This window comes from Leptonychotes weddellii, chromosome 10, assembly GCF_054177405.1.
Source record: "Leptonychotes weddellii isolate Sample4059 chromosome 10, ASM5417740v2, whole genome shotgun sequence".
In the NCBI taxonomy this organism is placed as follows: domain Eukaryota; kingdom Metazoa; phylum Chordata; class Mammalia; order Carnivora; family Phocidae; genus Leptonychotes; species Leptonychotes weddellii.
The window spans coordinates 20,508,850-20,534,961 of NC_138378.1; the positions used below are offsets into that span (position 1 = coordinate 20,508,850).

The 26,112-nt window shown below is 45.4% G+C and overlaps 1 protein-coding gene across 1 annotated transcript in view; it reads right to left on the reverse strand.

Moving 5' to 3' along the window:
- The window catches only part of CNBD2 (cyclic nucleotide binding domain containing 2), a 59,999-nt gene that overhangs the window by 11,820 nt on the left and 22,067 nt on the right, over nucleotides 1–26,112 (reverse strand). Inside the window, exons 5-11 of the mRNA XM_081832272.1 lie at nucleotides 22,982–23,145; nucleotides 18,990–19,146; nucleotides 18,338–18,489; nucleotides 16,420–16,558; nucleotides 7,849–7,963; nucleotides 3,251–3,428; nucleotides 734–854 (exon numbers count right to left, since the gene is read on the reverse strand). Coding sequence (XP_081688398.1) covers nucleotides 734–854; nucleotides 3,251–3,428; nucleotides 7,849–7,963; nucleotides 16,420–16,558; nucleotides 18,338–18,489; nucleotides 18,990–19,146; nucleotides 22,982–23,145 — 1,026 coding nt within the window. The remainder of the gene's footprint in view (nucleotides 1–733; nucleotides 855–3,250; nucleotides 3,429–7,848; nucleotides 7,964–16,419; nucleotides 16,559–18,337; nucleotides 18,490–18,989; nucleotides 19,147–22,981; nucleotides 23,146–26,112) is intronic.

Sequence of the window (26,112 nt, forward strand, 5' to 3'; positions counted from 1 at the left end):
GAAAAGCAGATTCCCCGCTGAGCAGGGAGCCTGATGTGGGGCTTCATCCCAGGACCCTGAGACCATGACCTGAGTGGAAGGCGGGTGCTTAACCGACTGAGCCACCCAGGGGCCCCGTGAATTCTTTCATTATAATTATCAGTTTTCTGCATGTGGATCCTGAACATACTTTGTTAGATTTATACCTAAGCATTTCATTTTTGGTGCTATTGTAAAGGGTATTGTTTTTATCTCAAATTCCAATGTTCATTGCCTTATACCCTGTGATCTTGCTATAATAATTTATTCACTTCAGGAGGGTTTTGTTTTGTTTTGTTTTTTGATTCTTTGAAGTTGTCTACATAGACAAACAACTGCAAACAAGACAGCTTTATTTCTTTCTTCCCAAATGTTTTATTTCCTTTTCTTGTCTTAAGGCACTAGCGAGGTCTTCTAGTACAATGTTGAACAAGAGTAGTGAGAGGGTACATCCTTGCCTTGTTCCTGGATTATTTTAAAGCAAGTCCCAGATGTCATATCATTTTATCTGTATTTTGATATGTATCTCCTAAATATAAGGACTCTTAAAAAAACATAACCATGGTACTGTTATCATATCTTAAAAAATCAATAATATTCCTTAATATCACCAAATATAGAGTGGGATGTTTTTAAACCTTTCCTGTTACTACTTAACACTCCCAGCCTGCCATGTTACACACTCTATCATGAACGAGGCTCTCTGTACACTCACCACAGTTTCTCCTTCCTCCACAGTGTGGATCTTGATGTAGGCGCCCACTGCAGCCTCCTCAGGGAGATCACCATACTTGGTACTGATCATGGAACATTCAAGCGAATGAGGATTCCTGGATCTGAAATTTGACAGCTTGTTAAACAGAACTCATTTGTCACACAGCCAGTTCCTGAGGCCCTGGACAGTCAGCCCCCACTCTGCTGCACAGTGAGACCTCACCTCCCTGGAGAACTCACACTGCCCCCGGAAAGTGAGAAAACTCAAATCAAGCTCTGGAAGAGATCATATCAGGAACTGGAGAAGTTTAATAGCGGGGAGGCTAGCAGAGAAAGAGATAGGACCCCCTTTAAACACTTGAAGGCTGTTATGTGGAAGAAGGGGCTGATGATCTCATGCAGCTGAGCCAGACCGGATGGATGAGAAGTCCAGGCTGGCTGATAGATGCTCAACCTGAGGAAGACATTTCTAAGTCAGAGCTGTCCAATAATGGAACAGACTGCTTTGAGCTAGAGTAAGCTCTGTGCCCCTGGAGACACAGCAGAGGTTGGGGCTCTCCTTCTTGGCAGAAAAGCAGAGAAGAAATGGCTTTGTTTGTTTATTTGTTTAAAAGACAGGTTTCAGGGGGCGCCTGGGTGGCTCAGATGGTTAAGCGTCTGCCTTCGGCTCAGGTCATGATCCCAGGGTCCTGGGATCGAGTCCCGCATCGGGCTCTCTGCTCCTTGGGAGCCTGCTTCTCCCTCTGCCTCTCTCTCTCTGTCTCTCATGAATAAATAAATAAAATCTTTAAAAAAATAAAAATAAAAAATAAATAAATAAAAGACAGGTTTCCTTGGGCAGCCTGTAGATTCTGTATTTTGTTCATGTTGGAATTAATTTTACACAGGTGATCTTGTGCTTTCTTTGGTCTCAGGAGAGGTAGAAGGAAGAGACAGGCTATGCTATCTGGATTAGAGGCAGGGAAAAAATTATTTATCAGCTGAGAATATAGCTGATATATTCACCCAACTCATAAACTCACCCAACACATAAACAAGGCAGCCTGTAATTCTCACCCCTCAGGACATGCCCAGCATGGTCTTTATTTTTCATTTCTGGGTCCAACCTGTCTCTTCTTCCTTACAGCAGAGAACCTGGGTCTGTTCCATCCCTACCTTCAGAAGAACTGGGACTGGGACTTCAAGCACTGGATCCCTTGGAAAGAATATCCATCAGAGGGAATAACAACTCAGAAGTCATGGGATCCTCCTTATGGAGGCCAGCAGGCTAGAAATGTTAATAGGCAAAGGACTTGAGTGCAGTGGTACTTGGGGCAACATGGAGATTGTGACACTGATGTTATTATTAGTATCATTGTGATATATATTTTATTTATTTATTTATTTATTTATTTATTTATTTATTTATTTATTTAAGAGAGAAAGAGAGCACGAGCTGGGTGAGGGGCAGAGAGAGAGAGCAGACTCCCCACTGAGCAGGAAGCCCAATGCAGGGCTCAATCCCAGGACTCCAGGATCATGACCTGAGCCAAAGGCGGACACTTAACCAACTGAGCCACCCAGGTGCTCCTCATTGTGATATTTTGATTTTACATTTAATGGGAGGGGGGAAGAGGTGTTATGTTGCTCTGGGTCCAGCATTGAGCTGCCTCTAGGCAGGTACCACTGAGTGTCCTTTCCCGCTCCTCAGCCTCTCTGGGTTGAGGCAAAAGCGCAGCCCTCAATGTGCATTCTCATTCCAGCCGTGACAGTCATACCAAATAAAAAGACTGAGCACTAATAAGCTGCTCAGGTTTGAATCCTGGCTTTGCCGCTTCCTACCTGTATGACCTCAAACAAGGAACTTAATCTCTCTCTGTAGCTTGGTTCTCTCACTTGAAAATGGGACTGATAACAGTACTTACCTCATAGAACTCCTGTGAGGATTAAATTAGATAATCCAGGACCAGGAATAGAGTATTCCACGTGTTAGCTATAACTATCATTATCTCATTTAATTGCTGGCTTAAGACAACACCAAGACTTAACTACTATTATCTACAGGCAAGGGAACTACAGCTTAGAGAGGTCAAGTCCCTGGTGCAAGGACACAGAGCTAAAATAAGTGGGCAAGGCAGCACTTGAACCTGGGTTGAACTGACTCCAAAGCACAGACTCTTATCTCCTGCCTCCTTTAGATGGGTAGAATTTTCTGAAGAGGCTCAGAGTCAAAAAGATCCAGGGACAAACAGAGTATCAGAGCCAGAAGATCTGCCCCTCCTTCAGATGGATTCCCTGAGAAAAGAAGTAGCTGACTAGCTAAAATGTCTCTGTGGGTTACAGGCAGAGAATGCTGCTCCTGGGTCTCAGATCTAGGACTTCTCGAGTTTGTCCTCTGTCTACACCCCAACCTTTGGGGTTGAGCTGTGCCTGCTACCTCTGCCCCCTCTCCAGTATCCCTGACATTCTGTCCTTTCAAGTTATATCTCCCTTTTCAACCAGAATCTGAACGCTTCTATCTGCCAAGAGCTAAACTTACTTGATCTTCGGGCCCAACATCTTTGGAAGAGTATTCCCTGAGGTGTTAATCCTCCTACTGAAGCTGGTCCCCTTTGGCTCCCAGGAGTTCTGGAGGTGCTTAAGTTTCAGAAAGCTAAAGTCCTGTACAGGATATGATTTGATCTGAAATTCCTTAAATCTCTCCACAGGAGAAGGTTCTGTTAGAGAAAGCACAGAAAAACACATTAATGGGTCTTTGCATATATGAGGTCTGTGCTGATGATGAAAGGTATACCCTACTCACCTGCCTGGCCAGTCTGGCCCATGGGGAAATAAAGGAAAATAGAAAACACTGTGCTTTCCATGTATTGTCCCTCTGCTCTGGAGCAGAGCCTTCACATATGTTACATCCACGTAAGTGTCACTGGCTCCATTTAAGAAATCAAATGAGCAGCAGAGTTTAAGTCACCCAGGAAACGGCTGAAGCTTGGATTTAACTCAAGTCTACCTGATTTAAAGCTCATGACTTTCCACTAACAGATCATATTCATCTGGGATTGAGGACGGAGGCAACAGTAAGAGATAAAGGAATGATGAGCCATAGAACCTTGGACGAGGTAATTTCCTGGAGCCCTCATAGGATTTTTTTTTTAATTTTATTATGTCCTCATAGGATTATTATAAGAATTACAGATTAAGGGGCACCTGGGTGGCTCAGTCAGTTAAGCCTCTGACTCTTGATTTCAGCTCAGGTCATGATCTCAAGGTCCTGGGATCAAGTCACACGTCGGATTCCGCACTCAGCACGGAGTCTGCTTAAGACTGTCTCTCCCTCTCCCTTGGCCCCTCCCCTCCGTGGGTGCATGTTCTCTCTCTGTCTCTCATAAATAAATAAATCTTTTTTAAAAATAGATCTCCAGTGTTCGAATCAACTATTAAAATTAATGTTAATCCAAATCCAAAATCTATAAAGAGTAGGCCTAAATTAACACAGCACATATAAAAAGCCCCAAGTGGGGCGCCTGGGTGGCTCAGATGGTTAAGCGTCTGCCTTCGGCTCAGGTCATGATCCTGGAGTCCCGGGATCGAGTCCCGCATCGGGCTCCCTGCTCGGCGGGGAGTCTGCTTCTCCTCCCTCTGACCCTCCTCCCTCTCCTGCTCTCTGTCTCTCGTTCTCTCTCTCTCAAATACATAAATAAAAACTTTAAAAAAATAAAATAAAATAAAAAGCCCCAAGTAAACCTTTTTGGAAGGCTTTTTGGTCAATATCTATCAATATTTTAAATGTGTAAGACCAGCATGCAGTGGATTGATTACTTGATTCAATAATTCTAAGAATTTATCCAATGTTTCCTTGTACAAGTATACAAAGATAAACACATCATGAAATTTACCACAGCAGGGTAATAGTGAAAAATTGGAAATAACCCAAAATATCTGTAAAAGGTCATTGCTTTAGAGCTAATTATGGTATATACATACAGTAGGATAAAACTCAGCTACTAAGAAACATAGATCTAAAAAAAGAAAGAAAAAGAAACATAGATCTATACTTCTGCTTCCAACCAAATGGACTAACAGGGACTAGACTTACCCTCCCACCTAAAACTACTAAAAAAACTGGGATAAATGTATGAGGCACTGGGCATCAGGCCATGAAGAACAATCATCCCTGCAAGATAGAAAACAAATGGGGTAAGCCCTACTATTGCCCCAGCTTACTGCCTGGAGGTTTTCTGAGCCATGTTGCAGGGAGAGGGAACACAGGGGGAGCCCAGAAATTTCCCTGAATTGATGAGACAGAACTGAGAGTCTGGAGAGGACAAGGCAGTACAGTTCACAGGGCAGAGAGCTGCACAAAGAAAGAACTCTGAAGATCAAGGCATAATAAATGGAAACACATCCCATGTTCATGGACTGGAAGACTCAGTACTGTTAAGATGTCAACACCACTCAAAGTGAGCTATGGATTCAATGCAATCCCTATCAAAATCCCACTGACTTTTTTGCAGAAATAGAAAATCCATCCTAAATTCATATGAAATCTCGAGGGACACCAGATAACCAAAACAATCTTGAAAAGGAACAAAGCAAAAGGACTCACACTTCCTGATTTCAAAACTTACTACAAAACTACAGTAATCAAAGCAGTGTAGTATTGGCATAAAGACAGACATATAGGGGCGCCTGGGTGGCTCAGTCGTTAAGCGTCTGCCTTCGGCTCAGGTCATGATCCCAGGGTCCTGGGGTCGAGCCCCGCATCGGGCTCCCTGCTCCGCGGGAAGCATGCTTCTCCCTCTCCCACTCCCCCTGCCTGTGTTCCCTCTCTTGCTGTGTCTCTCTCTGTCAAATAAATTTTTAAAATCTTAAAAAAAAAAAAAACAGACAGACATATAGACCAAAAAAATAAAATAAAGAGCCCAGAGATAAACGCTCAGATATATGGTCAAATGATTTTAGACAAGGGTGCTAAGACTTCGATGGGAGAAGAACAGTGTTTTCAACAAATGGTGCTGGGAAAACTGAATATCCACATGCACAAGAATGAAGTTAGACCCTTACCTCATACCACATATAAAAATTAACTCAAAATGGATCAAAGACTTAAGTGTAAGTCCTAAAATTATAAAGCTCTTAGAAGAAAACACAGGCCTTGGGGCACCTGGGTGGCTCATCTGTTAAGTGTCCAACTCTTGATCTCAGCTCAGGTCTTGATCTCAGAGTCCTGAGTTTAAGGCCCCCTCAGCATGGAGCCCACTTAAAAAAAAAGAAGAAAACACAGGGCAAAAGCATCGCAACACTGGATCTGGCAGTAATTTCTTGTATATTTTCCAAAGGCACAGGCAACAAAAGAAAAAATGGACAAATTGGACTTCATGAAAATGTAAAAAATTTGTGCATCAAAAGACACTATCAACAGAGTAAAAAGGCAACCCACAGAATGAGATAAAATATTTGCAAATCATATATCTGGTAAGGCATTACCATCCAAAATATGTAGAAAATTCCTAAAACTTAACAAAAAAACAGACAACCAGATTTTAAAACGGGCAAAGAACTTGCATAGACATTTCTCCAAAGAAAACATGTGAATGGCTAATAAGCACATAAAAAGATGCTAAACATCACTAATCATAGGGAAATACAAATCAAAACTACAATAAGATGCCACCTCCTACCCATTAGGATGAATATCATGTTTAAAAACCAAACAAACAGAATATAACAAGCACTGGTGAGGATGGGGAAAGACTGGAACATTTGTGCACTGTTGGTGGGAATGTAAAATGGTACAGACCCTGTGGAAAATGATATGGCAATTCCCTAAAAAAATTAAAAATAGAATTACCATATGATCCAGTAATATATACCCACTTCTGGGTATATATTCCAAAGAAAACCAGGTCTCAAAGAGATAACTATACACCCATGCTCATAGTAGTCACTATAGCTAAAATGTGGAAGTTCTCAAGAGTCCATCGATGGATGAATGGATAAACAAAATGTGATATGTACATACAATGGAATATTATTCAGGCTTCAAAAGGAAGGAAATTCTGACACACGCTACAATATGATGAACCTTGAGGACATTATGCAAAGTGAAATAAGCCAATCCCAAAAAGACAAATACTGTATGCTTCCAATAATATGACGTAGAGTAGTCAAAATCATAAAGATAGACAGTAGCATGATGGTTGCCAGGGGCTAGGGGGAGGAGGAAATGGCTAATTGCTGTTTAATAGGGATACAGTTTCCATTTTACAAAATGAAAAAAAAGATTAGGAAATGGATGGTGTTGATGGCTGTCCAATATTATGAATATATTTAATACCACTGGACTGTAGGTATAAAAATGGTTAAGATAGTAAATTTTATGCTATGTGTATTTTGCCACAGTGAAAAAAAAATTGGCTAAAAAATATGGGATGCAGCTTTTTCTTTGGTGGCTTGGCAGCAGAAAAGAGAGAAAAAGAACTGACATGAGAAGAGAAGGGATATTTCCTGTGCACCTGAGTATAGGCCTGTACACACACAAGCTGATTCAGCCCCCCTTATAACCTGTGGGATAAAGATAACAAACACCTACCATAGCCTGATGCATCCAGCTAGTGTTCTAAGAGCTTTATATATTCATTTGCTTCATTTCATACAAGTCCACGAGGCAGGGACTATCTGAGGGAACTGATAGCATGGGGACACGGTCACTTGCCCAGTATCACACAGCTAGTAAGAGAGGGACCCTGGATTCAAACACAAGCAGTTTGGCTCCAGGGCCTGTGCTCCCAGCCACCACGCTACTGTGACAAGCCAGACCCAGAGGCTTTAAGTACTCAGTGAGTCATCCAGCTAACCAGGGAGATTCAAACCCAGCTCTGTCAAGCTCCAGGCTCCTTTCCACCCCTCTCCCCAGGAGCACCTGAAACAAAGGGAAAGCCTAAAAAGGAAGAGCCGGAGGGTGGGCAGGAGCCTCACCCAGTGGGGCCATGTGGGCCACGTTTCCACAGCTGCGAAAAGAGGGGATCAAACCAGACATCCTGCTGGGCCTTTCTAGCTCTAGACGTCTAAGATTCTATGGGCTGGGAACTGGAAGCCACAGGGCCCAGGCGCCCCCTACTGTGCGCGGCTGCCGGTTACCATTGAGGTGGGTCTTCAGAGGTCTGTTGTCTATCAGCTCCAGATGCTGCCAGATCCACTTGTAGTAGAAAGGCGAGGTCCTGAGGTCTATCAGACGCAGCACTTCACAGCTGCCCTGGAAACATCAAGGGACACAAACAAAAAGGCTAAGCCCTGAGGCTCAGGGCAGGCCAGGCTTTGAAGATACGCTCTACTGCATCTTACCCCAGTTTACCTGGCTTAATGCAAGTGGTTTCAGGTTTTGTTTTTTTTTTGTTTTTTTTTAACACAAATGTTATCTATTCATCACAAGCTCAAACAGCTAAATAGGCATGAGAACTAAATAAATGTTGGCATGGGGAGAAAAAATCATCATAGAGAATGTTATTGGGACAACTGGTGAAATGGACTATGGACTGCAGATTATATGTTACATCAATGTTAAATTCCCTGATTTGGATAGTTATTCTGCAGTTAATTTCTGACTTTAGAAAAAAAAAATCACTTAAGTATATAGGGGTGAGTATAATGAATGATATTTAACTCTTAAATGATTCAGGCAGGGAAATGTATATATATAGAAGCAAATGTGGCAAAATGTCAATAATTGGTGAATCTGGATCAAGGTTATACAGGAGTTCTTTGTACTGTTCTTGCAACTTTTCTATAAATTTTAAAACATTCCAAAATTAAAAGTTTAAAAGATACTCAAACCAAACAGAAGGACATAAAGTTAAAACTACTTTATCCTAATACCCAGAAATAACAAGGAGTAGCATTTTGGTGACTATTATTTCAAACTTTTCTCTGTAAACATATAACATAGACAATTTTTCATAAATGAGTCATTTTATGTAAAACAGATTCTTGTGACCTTTTTTTAAAAAACTCAATAATACAAGGACACCTGGGCGCCTCGGTCGGTTAAGCGTCTGCCTTCAGCTCAGGTCATGATCCCAGGGTTCTAGGATCAAGTCCCAAATCGGGCTCCTTGCTCAGCGGGGAGTCTGCTTCTCCCTCTCCCCCTCCCCCTGCTCATGCTCTCTCTCTCTCTGATAAATAAAATCTTTAAAAAATAAAAATGAAAAAATAAAACTCAATAATACATCAAGGACATCATTTCACGCCAAGTAACATGGTTCTACATTATTGTTTTTAATGACTGCATATTATTCTCTGTATGCCGTAACTAGTTGATCCAAAGAAGTCAGACACAAAGAGCACATACTGTGTGATTCCATTTATATGAAGTGCAAGAATAGGCAAAAGTAATCTTCTAACAAAGTCAGAAGAGTGGCTCTCTTTGGTTTGGGGGGGTGAATTTTGTCTGGGAGAGAGTACAAGGGAGCCTTCTGGGGTGCTAGAAATGATCTCTACCTTGATTTGGGTGATGCTTACACAGGTGTGTACCTATGTAACAATTCATGAAGCTGTAAATTTTAGATCTGAGTTCTTTACTGCACACGTTACACCCCCAAGAAAATATTCTTGAAGTTTAATATTCAGTTGTTTCTAATTTGTCATTATATAACTCCGATTTTGTTCAGGACAACAAAACCCCATTTATAAAACTCACCACCTTCCTAAACTCTCCTGCAGTGGGGGTGGCAGTGACCCACTTCCAGCTCATGACATATAAGTGGAAGATTGATGGATAAAACCCCCAGGAAACATATGGTTGTCCTTCCCCTTTACCTCTGCCTGAAACTCCGATGCGATGGCCGGAGGTGGAATAGTCATGTTGTGACCACTAGGATGAAAGCTATAAGCTGTGGATGATGAGGGGAGAAGCTAGAAGGGGACTGGGGTCTTGAAGACTTCTTCCAACAGCTTTCTAGCCCTGGATTGCTTAATTCTAGACTCTCTGTTGCAAGACAAAATTACTATTCAATAAGCCACTGCAGTTGGGTTTCTATGACAGCAACTTTAAGTGATAATCTTGTACACATGTCTTAATGCCTAGAGTGGTCATTAAGGCAGTTCACAAATACTCAAGTTCTCCCCCCACCCCCCCAAGCATAAGGCAGGATTGTATTTTCCCTTTGAATCAGATGTGGCCTTCTTTGGCCACTTTCCTTAGCAAAGTGACTTCTGATCATCTGAGTGGGAACTTTAAAAGCCAGTGCTTGATTCTCAACGTTCCCTTCCCCTGTCCTATTGACCATGGAAGCATAGGTGAAGATAGTTTCCAGTGGCCTGGGTCCCCTGAGGGACCATGAAAAGCAAGGCCTCCTGCTGATCTGCTGTGATCAAGTAGTAGGATGAAGGACTGCGTCTTTGTTAGTTAATCCACTGAGATTTGAGGATTGCTTATAATTGCAGTATTTTTTTAAAGATTTTATTTATTTATCTGACAGAGAGAGACACAGCGAGAGAGGGAACACAAGCAGGGGGAGTGGGAGAGGGAGAAGCAGACTCCCTGCCGAGCAGGGAGCCCCACGCGGGGCTCGATCCCAGGACCGTGGGATCATGACCTGAGCTGAAGGCAGATGCTTAACGACTGAGCCACCCAGGCGCCCCTATAATTACAGTATTTAACCTAGTTTATCCTAATATAATACCCATGTTTGACTATCCCCTTGGGATTGTTTCCTATAGGTATGTATGTTTTCAATTTCAATACACATTGCCCAACTGCCTTCCAGAAATGTTAGCTTACACTCTCTCCAGCAGTGCATAACAGAGCCTGTTATATCTTTGTGTTACATTGAAAACTGAGCTTTCACAGTCCTTTTAATCTTTCCTAATCTGATAGGAAAGAAAGATATGCCACTTTTTCTTATTTATTTTGTATCTTTATAAAATCTTACCCTTTTTTAGTAGGAACTATAAGAGACATGTTATAGTTAAGGTTCAAGACCGTTTACTGTTGAAGAGGAAGGAGAAAGGATCAAACATTTAATAAGTCCTTATTCTATGCCAGGTGTTGGGCTTGGAGGGTTAGTCAACATTCATGCAACATTTATCAACAAGGAACCCGGTGCCAGAGGAACACAGGTGAACATTTTCCTCTCAGAAAGTCTCTCGTGGGTCTTTAATCCCATCTACATCTCTGTAGAAAACAATTTCACCATGGGCCCCTAAATGATAAATTGCTCGAAATGAGTTGATTGTGGGTATTAACTATGTTTCCTATGCCACCGGGAAATTGCCTTCCCTAACTCCCGGGTCCCCAGGACACTCAGGCCACTCGCTGCTTATATCGCCCTCTAGTGGCCACATCCATGAACTACAGGAGCCGGGACGACCCAGTCTCCTTTATTTATTTATTTTAAGATTTTATTTATTTGACTGAGAGAGACTGCACAAGCAGGAAGAGCAGCAGAGGGAGAGGGAGAAGCAGGATCTTCGCAGAGCGGGCGGAGCCCGATGTGGGACTCGATCCCAGGACCCCAGCATCATGACCTGAGCTGAAGGCAGTTGCTTAACCAACTAAGCCACCCAGGCGCCCAAAGACCCAGTCTCCTTAGATGAATACTTCAGTAGCCGGCCTGGTGGGAAATAAAAATGGGAGAAAAAAGCAGTCCCTTTAAAAGGGGCAGGTGCTCTTCAACTCCAGCCAGAGGGGGCTGCATCACAATACAGCCTGGTGTTGCCTGATCTTCTGAATATTCAAAAGAAGCCAGAAGTCCAAAATTTTATTTACAATCTTCACAATAACGATTAAATCAGTTTTCAATAAAACACTGTAAAGGACAAATCCAACTCACGCACTAGCCAGGATGCCCCCCACACACACCTGCTGTCACTTTGTGACATCTGTATTATTTTTCTCAGAAAGAACTTCGAGAGCGCCTGCCTTAGATTCACCAGCTGTGCTTATTCAAATGCAGATTGCCGGAGTTAATGAATGAGACTCTGGGGTGAGGCAGAAATTTGCCTTTTTAAGAAGCCCCCTAAAGTGTTCTTTATGCTTACTCAAATCTGAAAAACTCTTCCTTTAAATCAGAGTTCTCCAATTTTAGTGTGCATCAGAATCACCTAGAAGGCTTATCCAAACAGTTTTGGATGTTGACCAGCTCTTGCGTAGGCCTGAGAATCTGTATTTTTAGTGAGTTCCCAGGTGAAACCGACTGATGCTGCTGATCCAGCAACAACACTCAGAACCACTGAATTTGAGGATGAATGTGAACTGAGTAAGTCTGTGCTAGACGCATCCTTCCAGACTTTATGAGATAAGTAGTCCCACTTTACCGACAAAGAAGTGGAGGCTAAAACAGACTGAGAACTTTCTGCTGGTCAGGATGTAATCATCATGCTGATTAAAGCAAGTCTTGAATTCTGATCCCTTACCACCCCTTCCCCCAATCTTCCCTGGCTATATGGTATAGGGTAGGCTCTCCCCACTCTCCTCACATGGCCATCAGGATTCTCCAAACTTGCCACACTATTCCCCGTGGCTGCCAAGGGCCTCATCCTCATCCGCACCATCCTCGGGGTCAGATCCTGCGCATCCAGTCCCTTAGAGGGTAGAGCCTGGAAGCCAGATACTCTCAAACATCTCCCAAACCCCCTGGCAGCTAAGGAGGTGATTTGGGTTCCCCTACCTGGATGCACTTGGGCAAGGTCAGGTTTTGGATGGCAGGACCTCCAGTGTGCTCGTGGAAGCAGTGGCTATAGACGCGGCTTCCTGAACTTGGCAGGATCAGGAGCACCTGTGACTGTCCAGTCTGGACTCGGACTTGGAGTCATCTGGGGATCACCTTCAGTCTGAGGTCTGTTCCTTCGGGCCTCCCCATCACCTGTAAGTCTGTTAGCCATTCAGCCTCCTCCAATAACTCCCTTTCTGCTTACAGCTAGCTAGTCTTGACTCTCTTCTCTGGGACCGAACCCAGGATAACAGCACAAACACCCACCTGTTAAGTTTAATAACTGGCTCTCTGGGAAAAGGAATACACGTCTATAAATCTTACTCTTACAAAGGGTGTGCTGCACAACAAACAAAACAAACTATACTCTTACTGAAAGTTCCATATAGCCAAGTGATTCTCACAGAATGCTGTTGCAGACTCTGGCTGAGTTCTTATGACCGTGGCCAATCTATAGTCACAATTCAACCATGATTGGAGAAATGAAGTTGCATCCAAACCACTCTTCTCCCAATAAATTTAATATTATTAAGTATGGTTTGTAATCTACTGGCAAACTACTTCTCACCCTTGTATAAATTATATTCATTAACCGAAACCCCCTCTAGCTTTAGCACTATGTATATTGGAACTTGGCTTGTTCATCAGTGATGTAACTTCTATGATGAATCTATGATGAATACTGTTTAAATACTGGAAAAACATTTCTGTAATTTTCTTCTCTTTACAATGTGATGGCTACAGACCCAGCCCACTTTCAAATTTAATCTGCATTATAAACAGTTTCTCTATAGCTTTCTTAAGACAATCAGCAAAGCCATATATCAAAACCTGACTCAGAGTGCTGATTTCCACTGTCCCACTGGGGCCAATTTTCAGCTACCAACGTGAAGTCACTGCCTGTGGAGGTGGGAAGAGACGTGCACAATTGATAGTACTTCCACCAGATAGATAAAACGGACATAAATAAACTCCAGAGCACAGATAATAGTAAAATGCAGTAACGTCATGAGGAAATGATGAATTTTCATTATTTGCTATCCTTGTTTTCCATATAATATATTTAACTATAGGTTTATATAATTTAATTTTTAGTAATTATTGTGTTTATTGTCTTGCAAAATTCCTGAAAACTTAATCAGCTCTCATAGGCCAGTAAGAACCAACTCCAGCATGCAACCAATCTTGCCCTTCCTTTTGTCTAATGGTCCAACACTTCAAGGCTCAACTCCTCACCTTTTCCAGGAAGCCTTCCTTAAAGCCCCCAGCCTTTGGAGAGGTCTCCCTCCTAAATCCTTGTAAACTTAAAGAGTTTGCACTAATCACTTGGTAGCTGGCCTGGATAACTTTGTGTCTGCTCAGAATCTAGTGGAAGAGAGATATAAGGAGAGAGAAACAGTCTTTGCCATTCTCAGATCCCTCCAGAGCATGAACCAACCTTGGCAAAAAATCAACAAATGTTTGGTGGCTTAATAGGAGCAACAGCTACATGGGAGATACTAAAAGTTTGGAGACAGAATCCTGGCTCTGCCACTTACTAGATGGGTGGCCTTTCCTAAGGTGTCTTAACTTCAACTTCCTCATCTGTAAACGTGGAATAATAATATCTTCCTGATAGAGCTATGGCGAAGATTTATGGTGAAATTGTACTATGTACACAGTTCATCAAAGCACTGCTTGAAATAGCAAAAGATGGGGGCGACCAATCCATCAATAGGGACCTGGTTAATCCAGTACAATCATATAGTAAAACACTGCACAAGTGGTAAAAAAAAAGAGTGGGTTCTTTATGGACTGATATGGAACAATCTACAGAAATACTCTTGAAACAGGGCGCCTGGGTGGCTCAGTTGGTTGGGCGACTGCCTTCGGCTCAGGTCATGATCCTGGAGTCCCTGGATCGAGTCCCGCATCGGGCTCCCTGCTCAGCGGGGAGTCTGCTTCTCCCTCTGACCCTCCTCCCTCTCATGCTGTCTCTCATTGTCTCTCTTTCAAATAAATAAAAAAAAAAAATCTTAAAAAAAAAAAAAAAAAGAAAAGAAATACTCTTGAAACAGCAAAGTGCAGAACAGCCTGCGTAGCATGACGCCATTTATGAAAACAAGGAAAAAACATACACACGCATTTGCCTTTATACACAAAGAACAGATGCAGGACAGACACAGAAGAAAGCGGTGACAGTGACTGTCCCCGGAGAGGAACACTGGGTGGCAGGGGGAAGAGGTGAGAGGGAGACATTTCTCTTTTGAACCTTTTAAATTTCGAACCATGTGCAAATAAACCAAAACAATTAACAACGCTAGCTGAACCCCTGGAACAGGGGCAAAGGGTCTCAAAAACATGGCGGTTCTCATGATGATCATGAAAACTACATAGGGGTTGAGCAGAGTCCACAACGGACAGAAAGGTCGACTCAAATCGCAAATCCCAGCCCCTGAGAAGAGCTTTGGAGTCAGACAGACCTGAGCTGAATCCGGCTTCTGCCCCTCATCGACTATGTGACCTTGGAAAAGCTGCTTAACCTAGTGCCTCAGTTTTCACCTCTGTCAAATGGGAATAATGGCAGTACCGGCCTGAGCTGGGATTCTGTGAGGCTGAAATGACACAAAGCACATGGAGCACACAGCCTGGGACACGGTAAGTGCTCAATAAATGTCAGACTCTCTTTTCATTATCAACCAACAGAGAAGTTGGCAAAGGACATAAAACAATTCACAAAAGATGAAATTTGGATAGTAAACAAACATCTCACTGGTAATGAGGAAAAATGTAAATTAAATCCTCAATGAGGTAGCAGTTGGCATCTATGAAATTAGGTAAATTTTGAGGGAATGACAGGCGCGCCTGGCAGAGGTGTGTGGCGCTGGCAAAGCGCACACTGCTGGAGGCTAGATAAAGTGGGTCCTTCTGGACAGCAACTTGTTCCCAAATCCATAAACATGGTGATACCAAGCAATTCTGCTGCTTCTTTTTTTTATTCATTTTTGAGAGACAGAGCATGAGCACAAGCAGGGGGAGGGGCAGAGGGAGAAGCTGAGCAGGGAGCCTGATGCAGGACTCCATCCCAGGACCCTGAGATCATGACCTGAGCTAAAGGCAGACGCTTAACCGACTGAGCTACCCAGGCGCCCAAGCAATTAATTCCACTTCTGAAAATCTATTCTGAGGCGATGAGTTCATGGGTGATTTCTTCCCTCTTTCCAGAACTATGTTTTATAATGTGGTCATATCATGTCTATAATTTAAAGATTGTAATTTTATTTTATTTTTTTTAAGATTTTATTTATTTATTTGAGGGAGAGAGAGCACAAGCAGGGGGAGGGGCAGGGGAGAGGGAGAAGCAGACTCTTCACTGATCAGGGAGCCCAGTGAGGGACTGGATCCCAGGACCCTGAGATCATGACCTGAGCCAAAGGCAGACGCCTAACCGACTGAGCCACCTAGGCAACCCTTAAGATTATAATTTTAGGGCGCCTGGGTGGCTCAGTCGTTAAGCGTCTGCCTTCGGCTCAGGTCATGATCCCAGGGTCCTGGGATCGAGTCCCACATCGGGCTCCCTGCTCGGCAGGAAGCCTGCTTCTCCCTCTCCCACTCCCCCTGCTTGTGTTCCTGCTCTCGCTATCTCTCTCTGTGTCAAATAAATAAATAAAAATCTTTAAAAAAAAAAAAAGATTATAATTTTAAAAACTGATCTGGCATCATTAAGACTCAAGGGCCAAATGTATAATTTAAATATGTATCTGTATGTAAATAAGCATGTATATGAGCTCAAGGAGGGGGTACCCCCGTGGCCCTCTTTCTAATTAACAATGTATCTCAAAGTTCACGGCAACCCTCTGAGGGAGGGAGGCCAAATTGCGTGGTATGCCTTTTACATCTGGAACACGGACGCTCAGAAAAGGAAGTGCTGCAAAACAGGGCTCAGCCCCGCCTGCGTGGCCACAGGACATTATGCTAGGCGTGCCTTCCCGGCTTCCACCCCGCCCCATCCAGGGCCTCTCACCTTGCTGACAAACATGATAGAGGATGATTCTACAAAGTCTTTTGAGATCAGCTGCCCATACGAGAACTTCTCCACCTTCCCCAGGGTTACGAGCTTCCAGAGCTTCTCATCAGACAACGACTCAAACAGATCCATCTTCCTGAGGGGAAAATCCTGTTAGAATTCATCGCCCTCCATCACAGAAGGTGCTCAGCTCTCAGCAATTTCCAGAAAGGGAACGTGTCGTCTTGCTCTTGCAAATGCCTGAGGTGGAGGATTTTACTCACCTCCAGTTGCCTCACCTGGCCTGTGGCACCCCCTCCAGCACACCCCGCCCTGCTGCTCCTCAGTCTAGTGCTATGCACCTCTCACTTCCACTCTGCCCTCCAGGGGCTTCTTCCTGGCTCCATCCCTCAACCCTGTGCTCACTAGGCTAGTCTCATTCCAAGCAACTCTGAGAGTTCCTCACTTCAACTCACCTGCTCTTCTGTCCCCCAGCCCAGCTGTCCTGCCCCTCCCTTTGGTTTGGGCAGCTCACTCCAGCCTCCTCCAGCCTGTTAGCTTCAAAGACTCGGGCCTGTGCCTGATGAATGGGGGACATCTGGACTCCCCTCTTTTTGCCTTTGTTCCCTATGACTGAAGGCCCACCCCGCAGTGCCCACCCCTTCCCCTGAGCTGAGGCGCCACCAGTCAGTGGCTTGCCTTCCCTCACATGCAGCCCCACAGGGCTGCTAACAATCATCTCATATTTTCTCAGCTCCCATAGATCACGGAGCCCAGAACTCGGGTGACACAGGGCACTGAGCTCCGTCCAGGGCACTAAGGGGGAACAAGGTCGGTGCCATGTCCAAAGGAGGAGGGTCTGGAGACACAGGAAGGGAAAGCAGGGTCACCACAGAGGCAACACCACTGGGCCACACACTTCCCGGGATTATCTCATTCACTCCTTACAATGATTTGGGAGAGATGAATCATTATCCCCACTTTACAGAGCAGGAGACTCAACTCAGAGAAGGGAGGTGACCCATCTAGGGTCACACAGTTGATAAGCCCAAGAGCTAAGCTTGCAGCTCAGCCCCAATTTTCCACTGTGTGAAAACAGGAAGTGCTCCCCCCTGCAGGACTAAGTCCTCCCTTTGCAGGCCCCAGTCCCCTCTCACAGCTCCTACTCTCTCCACTCTCCCTTACCCTACAGGGTAGTGCTCTGCCACCACATTGCTCTAGAACTGCACAGCCCTACAACCTGTATTTTCAGGGCCGGTGCAGATACTTCATCCGATTTCCATTCTTTTCCTAAAGGTGAGTAACTCAAAAGGATACAATGAGCACCTGCATGTGCCTGGCACCATGACGATGCGGGGAGTACCATGGCGAAAGGGCCACTCTGCCCTCACGACCATAAGTGCTTCCTGTCTGACGGACAAATAAACTGTAAAGAAGGTACTATGTAATCAAGAATCACAGTTTGGCTGGGACTTTAAAGAAACATGGGGTGTGATAGAAGCATTGGGGGGGCACTCTCTCTATTCTGGAGTGATGGGGTTGGTTAGTGAGGTGGGGCGGTGAAGCCCAGAGACTTCTGAATTTAACATTCTGGGTACATCACCACCCCGAGGTTAGATTTCCTTACCTGTCAACTAGACAGAGCAAGAGAAACAATGTCACGGGATTGAATGAGAGAAGTTAAGAACCCTGGTACAAAGGGCTGAGTACATGTTAGCTATTCTATTAGCACCATCCCACAAGGAAGGGATGTTTGAGCTGAGACCTGAGGGTCGAGTAGGAGTTTGCTAGACGAAGAAGTCAGGTGGGAGGTGTCTCCCGTCTCAAGAGCATTCCAGGCAGAGAGAGCAGGACCTACCGTTTCCCACTGGGCTTACGACAGTCAGGCGCCTAATAAACACACAGAGGGGAGATGTTGGCTGATGATGGAAGGTACCTAAAAAATTCAAATCGATGCTGAGCATCCTTTTGGAATTCCTGGTCCAGCTTATTCGCAAGGAAATCTTCTCTGTCGACAACCAGGAATTCTGTTTCTTCCATACAGACCACAGTGGCCCTCCTTAGTGATGGAGTCAGAACGCCCAATTCCTGTTGGGTGCACACGGGCAAAGGCAAGTGAGAGGCTACCTCTAGCTTTCTGCTCGCAGCCTTGCCCACCTTTTTCCTGCTTCCATCAGCCCCCAGAAATCTCTACTCCCCAGACTGCAGACTCCCCGGCTGGCCCTGTGCTCCTGCTCATTCCCCATCTCTGGGGGCCCATCCCCTCCCTCTTAATATGCTGCTTGTGGAAAAAACAGGCAACAGGCTTGACCAGACCAGAGAGAGGAAGCCGGAGGGGCCTCACTGAGGGGTCACTGCATCTCTGCAGGGGTTATACAGGGAACACGTTCCTTAAACATCACAGACCGAGGAGCCAGCCTTGGACACGGGCTGGTCCAGTCAATTGGCCTGTGACAGGAAAGGGTGCTAGGACCCAGGGCATTGACTTACCCACAGGAGAAGGCAGGACTGGGCCTGGCTGTTCTAGCCAGAGCCCTGTCAAGCCCCCACCGCTGCCCCCAGCAAAGCAGACCTTGCCCCACGCTTACCCCAAAACAGTCGCCCTTGTGCAACAATACGGGGTGGGTGTCCAGGAAGGCGCTGCTGCCATCATCATCCTCAGTCACTGCGACGGTGCCCAGGTAGATGAAATAAAAGCTGTTGCCCCTCTGCCCCTTCTTGATGATCACGCGCCTGCGACCAAACCTGAGGAAAGACCGAGGCCAGCAGGTCTGGTAGCAGCAGGGCACTGCTGTGCTCTCTGCTCTGGAGCATGAAGGCACAGACTGGGACGAGAAGGGACCTCACAACAGCCCAGCCCCAGCCCCATCAAGCTCGACGTCTTCACTAACATCCCCCTAGTTGCCCGCCTCCATCAGACTGAGGCTTCCTGAGAGCAGAGCCTTCGTCGGTCTGCGTCGGCACACAGAACATGCTCAGTGAACAGCAGCTGAGTAAATGAATGACCAAATCCTGGAAGTAATGGCTCAGTAGCTAAATGATGGAGACCAGGATCCAAGTCCTGATTCTGCCGCAAGCTGCATGGCAGTGGGCACTCATATTCTCTCTCTGACCCTCAGGGTCTCTTGTCTGTAAAATACAGATGAACATGCCTAGAAAAAAAAATAGATAAATGGTCTTCTAATCCCTGAGAGCTCACTACATAATTGGGAACCGTTAGGGTAGAGGTGCCCAGGTCCAGAGCAAACTGGGAGTTAGTTCTTTAGCTCCAAGGGAGGAAGATTTCTGCACTTCAAATGTAAGTTCAAATTTCACTTCTTTCAATATTCATTTGTTTCCTTCCTTCGTTCAATAAGTTAAATAAATACCAACTGTGTCTATCAGGCAGAGCGAGAAAGGACAGATTTTGTCCTGAAAATTATGGTCAAGTACAGGGACTAAATAAGGTTTAAAAATGCTTTAAGAGAGGGAAGCACAGGTGAATTCAGAAGCATGGAGAAAGGGCACTTAACCAGCTTAGGAAAGGCAGAGCAGGCTCCAGGATAGTGTCTGGAGTCTTCCAAGTAGACAGAGAGATGGAAGAGTGTTCCAGGCAGAGGGACCACCAAGTCCAAAGGCAGAGGCGCCTGGAAGGATGGTGCCTTCAAAGGAATAGCAGTAAGCTCCATTAGAAAGGAAAATGGAAGACAGGGAGGTCAGTGGGGTAGTGGGAGAGAAATTTGGCTAGGTCCAATCACAAGACACTTCAAACACTGGGCTAACTTTGGATTTTACCCAGAAGGTAATGGGAAACACAAAAGTCTGGAAAGAGGAGATGGCCCAGATGACAATGACTAGATGGGAGAAGACAGGCACATTCAACTGGGAAATGAGACTTTGGGGAGCATAGCTAGGGCTCATCCAAGTCCAGACTCCTGGAGCTGGAGCTGGAAAGACCCTCAGGAACCGTCTAGCTGAATCCACATGGCTGAGATGAGCGAAGTGGGAGCTAAGGAGCCCCAGGCTTGCTGAAGGCACACAGTGAGTCACATCTGAGTCTGCACTAGACCCCAAATCTCCTGTAGCAGACATCTGTGGCTTTTGTTGTCAAGCGTCGGGTCACCTTTTCCACCAGCTGCACCCTGACTTTACTTTGGGGGAAACACCTTTTCTTGACTCTCAGGCAATCCGTCATCTTGCTGCCATGAGAGGGAGAGTCTGGCGGAGAAGGTGGTTTATGAGAATGGAGTGTGAGGAGGTGGAGAGAGACAGACAGATACTGGGTTCCTGGGGACACTGAGTCCCCTGAATCCAGCTGAGCCGGAAGCTGGAAAACTATCCCAGGACTTTTCAGATACTTGGGCCACTCTTGCATTCCCTACAGCTAGGTTTTCTGTCCCTTGTGACTGAAAGAATCCTGTGTAATCTGCTCATTTCCAGTCCCAGAAATAATCAACTAGCTGAAGAGGGCTTTAACAATCACCACCCCTTCATCTTCACACAAACCCATAAAACCTGTATCAGTATCCTCATCCATGTAATGAGGATACTGAGACCCAGCAAGGTTAAGTGGCTTGCCTGAGGTCACACCTCAGAGTGGCAGATGCAGCATCACATTCCAGAGCTTCTACCCCAGTGATTCTTTTTCTTTGCTTGTCACCATCCTGCCTGCTATGGAATCTTACTTTAAGACGGCGGTGACTTGCTCTTCTTTACTGGGCTAGACACAAAGCAGATAGTTCCCTCTACCTGGAATGTTCTTGTCTACACTTCCACTTGTCATATATACGCACTCCAATGCCACCTCTTCTGTAAATCTCCTTTGGCCAAGCCAGCTGGAGGGTTCCCTCCTCTCTTGGGCTTACTGCCTTTAAACAGATCCTGCACAGGTCGTAACAGGCCTTAATCTATAGCTAGTTGTGATTATGGGATCTGGGACCTCCTTGAAGTGGCACAGACCAATAGTGTCCTTACAGCCTAGATTTTCAAGATAGGCCTTACCTCAAATATTCTGCTAGGCTGCCTTTCTTAAGCCACCTAAATGTCCAAGAAATGGCAATATTTCCACACACACATCTTAGACTTCTCTAGTACAAGGTATTTATGTGGTGCTTTTTGTGTCATGGACCCTTTGACAATCTAGTGAAGCCTTCACAGAATAATGTTTTAAATATATAAAATAGGGGTGCTTGGGTGGCTCAATCAGTCAAGCATCTTCTTTCCGCTCAGGTCATGATCTCAGGGTCCTGGGATCAAGCCCTGCATGGGGCTCCCCACTCAGCAGGGAGTCTGCTTCTCCCACTCCCTCTGCTCCTCCCCCCTGCTCATATTCTCTCTCTCAAATAAATAAATAAAAATCCTTTAAAAAATGTTTTTTCAATAAATAACTATATATATAAAATAAAATACAGCAGAAACAGCTAATAATTGCCTTTTAAAACCCAAACTGTGAGGGCACCTGGGTGGCTCAGTCAGTTAAGAGTCTGACTCTGAGATCATGACCTGAGCCAAAATCAGGAGTCAGACTCTTAACTGACCGAGCTCTGTGCTCAGCGGGGAATCTACTTCAGATTCTCTCCCTCTGCCCCTTCCCCCTTTGCCCTCTCATGCCCCCTCATGCTCACACACTCTCTCTCTGTAAAATAAATAAATGTCTTTATTTTTTTTTTAAGATTTTATTTATTCATTTGAGACAGAGAGATACAGAGAGAGAGCACAAGCAGGGGGAGCAGCAGAAGGAGAGGGAGAAACAGGCTCCCCACTGAGCAGGGAGCCCAATGCGGGGCTCGATCCCAGACCCTGGGATCATGACCTGAGCTGAAGGCAGATGCTTAACCATCTGAGCTACCCAGGTGCCCCAATAAATAAGTCTTTAGAAAAAAAAAACCCAATTGTGGTATAGCAATATATGTACATCTTTATTAAGGCACTGAATAACAAGATCTAGCAGCAGATCTAATTACTACCATAATTTCAAAGCTGTGATGAATATAAATTATTTTTTGAAAAACGTGCAACAACATGAATGTGTAATCTTGGTGATTTCCTTTGGTGAAAAAGTCACAGGAATAGCTAATACTGGTTCATTACCTACATCTGCAATTAAAGGAAATGATAAATTTTAGTTAGAGGTTAACGAAAACAGATGTGAAGTTTTTTTTTATCCAAGCTCACAGACCCTTGCTCTAGTTCCTATCTGGACATAGTACAATCACCCGTGACCCACTGTGGCTTTTCAGGCTTGGATGTGAGTCTCAGCTCTACCCCCCATTACTTGGGTGACAGAGTATGAGTCATTCGTACCCTCTGAGCCTCTGCTTCCTCATCTGAAAAAGGAGGGAATTGGACCAGATCCTTTCTGAGGCTCCTATCAGAGCCTTTCCAGATCCAGTGGCTCCTAAATCCTGGGGAGACTAGCAATAAATGAAGGACATCAAGTGTTCTACAAGCATAACAAGAAGCACTCGAGTGAACAGACAGATAGCTTTTCACGGCTGATGCGCCACGGAGACACCAGCAGACCTGCCACAGCCTCATCAGGCAGGCTCTTCCTGTCCAGCCCGTCCCAGCTCAGGTGCCAAGGGGTGTGCCCCTCACTGACCGTTCAAAGCGCATGACTCTGGCCAGGAGCAGCTGCAGGGGCTCTGAGTAGTTGCGGTAGCTGCCCAGGACCTGCAGGAGGTTACGGAGGGCCTGGATCTCGGGCTCTGTCCTCCAGGAAGGCAGCTTCTGTGCGATGTGCATGGCTTTTGGAGGAAAGTGACCCTGGGGAGAGAGGACCAGAGTGACACACAAGACCCAGCAGTTTCCCCCAGGGGCCACTCCCCGTACAATAGTGGCTGACATGTACTGAGCACTTACTGCACACCTGGCATTAGGATGCGCACCATCTCACTGCATCTGCACACACCATCTCACTGCATCTGCACACACCATCTCACTGCATCTGCACACACCATCTCACTGCATCTACACACACCATCTCACTGCATCTTTGCCCAGCCCGAGCAGTGAGGCACAATTATGATTCCCGTTTGACAGATGAAGACCCTCTGGCAGGATGATAACCTAGATCTGCTACGTGCCAAGACCCTCATCCCCAACTCCTGACAATACTGCCTTTGCCGTTCACTGACCACCCCGAGTCAATAGGGGGCTCCCTGGGCTCCAGGGGCCCCTCAGCATATGTTCACTGCAGTCAGGGGAGACCTCCCTTGCCTCAGCCTATATCTTGGCACGCTACAGGACACTAAGAAATAAAGAGAACCTACAGAAACCAGGTCCTGGTGAACCAGGACTCATGCACAAGTGGGCAGACAGATCCATCCATTCAGCCACCACTCCCACCTGCTGGGAAAATGGTACTTGAGTTGTTAACACCCTTACTGGCTGCCCATCTCACTTAGGATAAAATCTTAACTCTGTACCCCAGCCTAGGGGCCCCACATGGTCTGACTCCTTTCCTCCCTACCCTACACGACCCTACCTCCTGCCTCTCTCCTTCATTCTCTAGTCTCTAACCTTCTACCCATCTCTTGCAGGTGCCAAGCTCACTTCTGTCCTGCAGTCTTCGCTTGGGCTGTTTCCTCTGCCTGGAATGTTCTTCCCCTGCATTTTCACATGGATATGGCTGCTTCCTCCTCTTCATTCAGTTCTAAGCTCCTATGTTCCCACATTCTCAGGGAGTCCCTACTGGATCATTTGACCCAAAATAGTAGGCCCCCTTCCCAGCAGTCTGTAGTCTCTGAATCATTTTTCCTAAAGCAATTCATACTTTCTGAAAAGACCTTATTCTTTTTTTTTTTTTTTTTTTAAGATTTTACTTATTTAGGGGCACCTGAGTGGCTCAGTTGTTAAGCGTCTGCCTTTGGCTCAGGTCATGATCCCAGGGTCCTGGGATCGAGCCCCACATCGGGCTCTCTGCTCAGCGGGAAGCCTGCTTCTCCCTCTCCCACTCCCCCTGCTTGTGTTCCCTCTCTCGCTGTGTCTCTCTCTGTCAAATAAATTAAAAAAAAAAATTTTACTTATTTAGGGCGCCTGGATGGCTCAGTCATTAAGTGTCTGCCTTCAGCTCAGATCATGATCCCAGGGTCCTGGGATCGAGCTCCACATCGGGCTCCCCGCTCCTCAGGAAGCCTGCTTCTCTCTCTCCCACTCCCCCTGCTTGAGTTCCCTCTCTCGCTGTGTCTCTCTCTGTCAAATAAATAAATAAATTCTTTTAAAAAAAAAAGATTTTACTTATTTATTTGAGAGAGAGAGAGAGCACACACACACACACACACACATATGAGTGAGTGGGGGGGTAGGGCAGTTGGAGAGTGAGAAGCAGACTCCCCGCTGAGCAGGGAGCTCCACTTGGGACTCCCTCCCAGGACCCTGAGATCATGACCTGAGCCGAAGACAGATGCTTAACTGACTGAGCCACCCAGGCGCCCCTCTTTTTTGTTAATGTGTATATTATCTATCATTTCCCCAGCCTACACACACACACACCTCTCTCTCTCTCACTCACTCTAGAAATGCATTTCCAATATGGCAGCCATTAGCCACATGTGGCTATTGAAATTTAAATTAAATTTGATAAAAAATAAGTTCCGGGGCACCTGGGTGGCTCATTTGGTTAAGCGTCTGCCTTCGGCTCAGGTCGTGATCTCAGGGTCCTGGGATCAAGCCCCGCATTGGGCTCCCTGCTCTGCGGGGAGCCTGCTTCTCCCTCTCCCTCTGCCTGCCATTCACCCAGCTTGTGTTCTCTGTCTAAAAAAATAAATAAATAAATAAGTTCCTGGGGCGCCTGGGTGGCTCAGTCATTAAGTGTCTGCCTTGGGCTCAGGTCTTGATCCCAGAGTCCTGGGATCGAGCCCCGCATCGGGCTTTCTGCTCAGCAGGAAGCCTGCTTCTCCCTCTCCCACTCCCCCTGCTTGTGTTCTCTCTCTTGCTGTGTCTCTCTGTCAAATAAATAAATAAAATCTTAAAAAAAAAAAAAGGAAAAAAAGTTCTTCAGTCACACTAGCCACAAGTGCAACATGTGTCTGTTGGCTACTATGGACAACACAGACAACTGAACATTTCCATTACCTCAAAAAGTTCATTGGACAAAGGTGTTCTAGAATATAAGCCCCAATATAAACACAATAGTGGCTTCATCTATCTTATTTACCCCACTCTAGAATAACCTCACATGTAATGGGCACTCAACAAAATAAAAATTTATGGAAAGAATGAATGAATGCTGGCTAATTTTACATAACAGTAGTTGTCACAGAAGCAAAACAAAGTGGGACATGATGAGAAATTCTGGACAACAGATCTGAAGCCTTGCATGTTCACTCAGAAGGGCAGTATTGCTCAGTGATTAATAATGCACACACTCTGGGCGCCTGGGTGGCTCAGTTGGTTAAGCATCTGTCTTCAGCTCAGGTCATGATCCTGGGGTCCTGGAATCGAGCCCCAAGTCAGGCTCCCTGCGCAGCAGGGAGTCTGCTTCTCCCTCTGCCCCTCCCCCCTGTTCATGCTCTCTCTCACTCTCTCTCTCTCAAATAGATAAATAAAACCTTAAAAAAAATAAAACAAAATAATGCATAGGCTCTGGTACCAGGTACCTTCCTACCTGTGTGCCCTGGGACAAGTCACTTCTCCCTGAGCCTCAGTTTCCCTATCTGAGAGCAGCAGAACCTGAATGTATAAATAGCAGAGCTAATACATATAAAGGGCTTACAATGGGCCTGGCTCCCA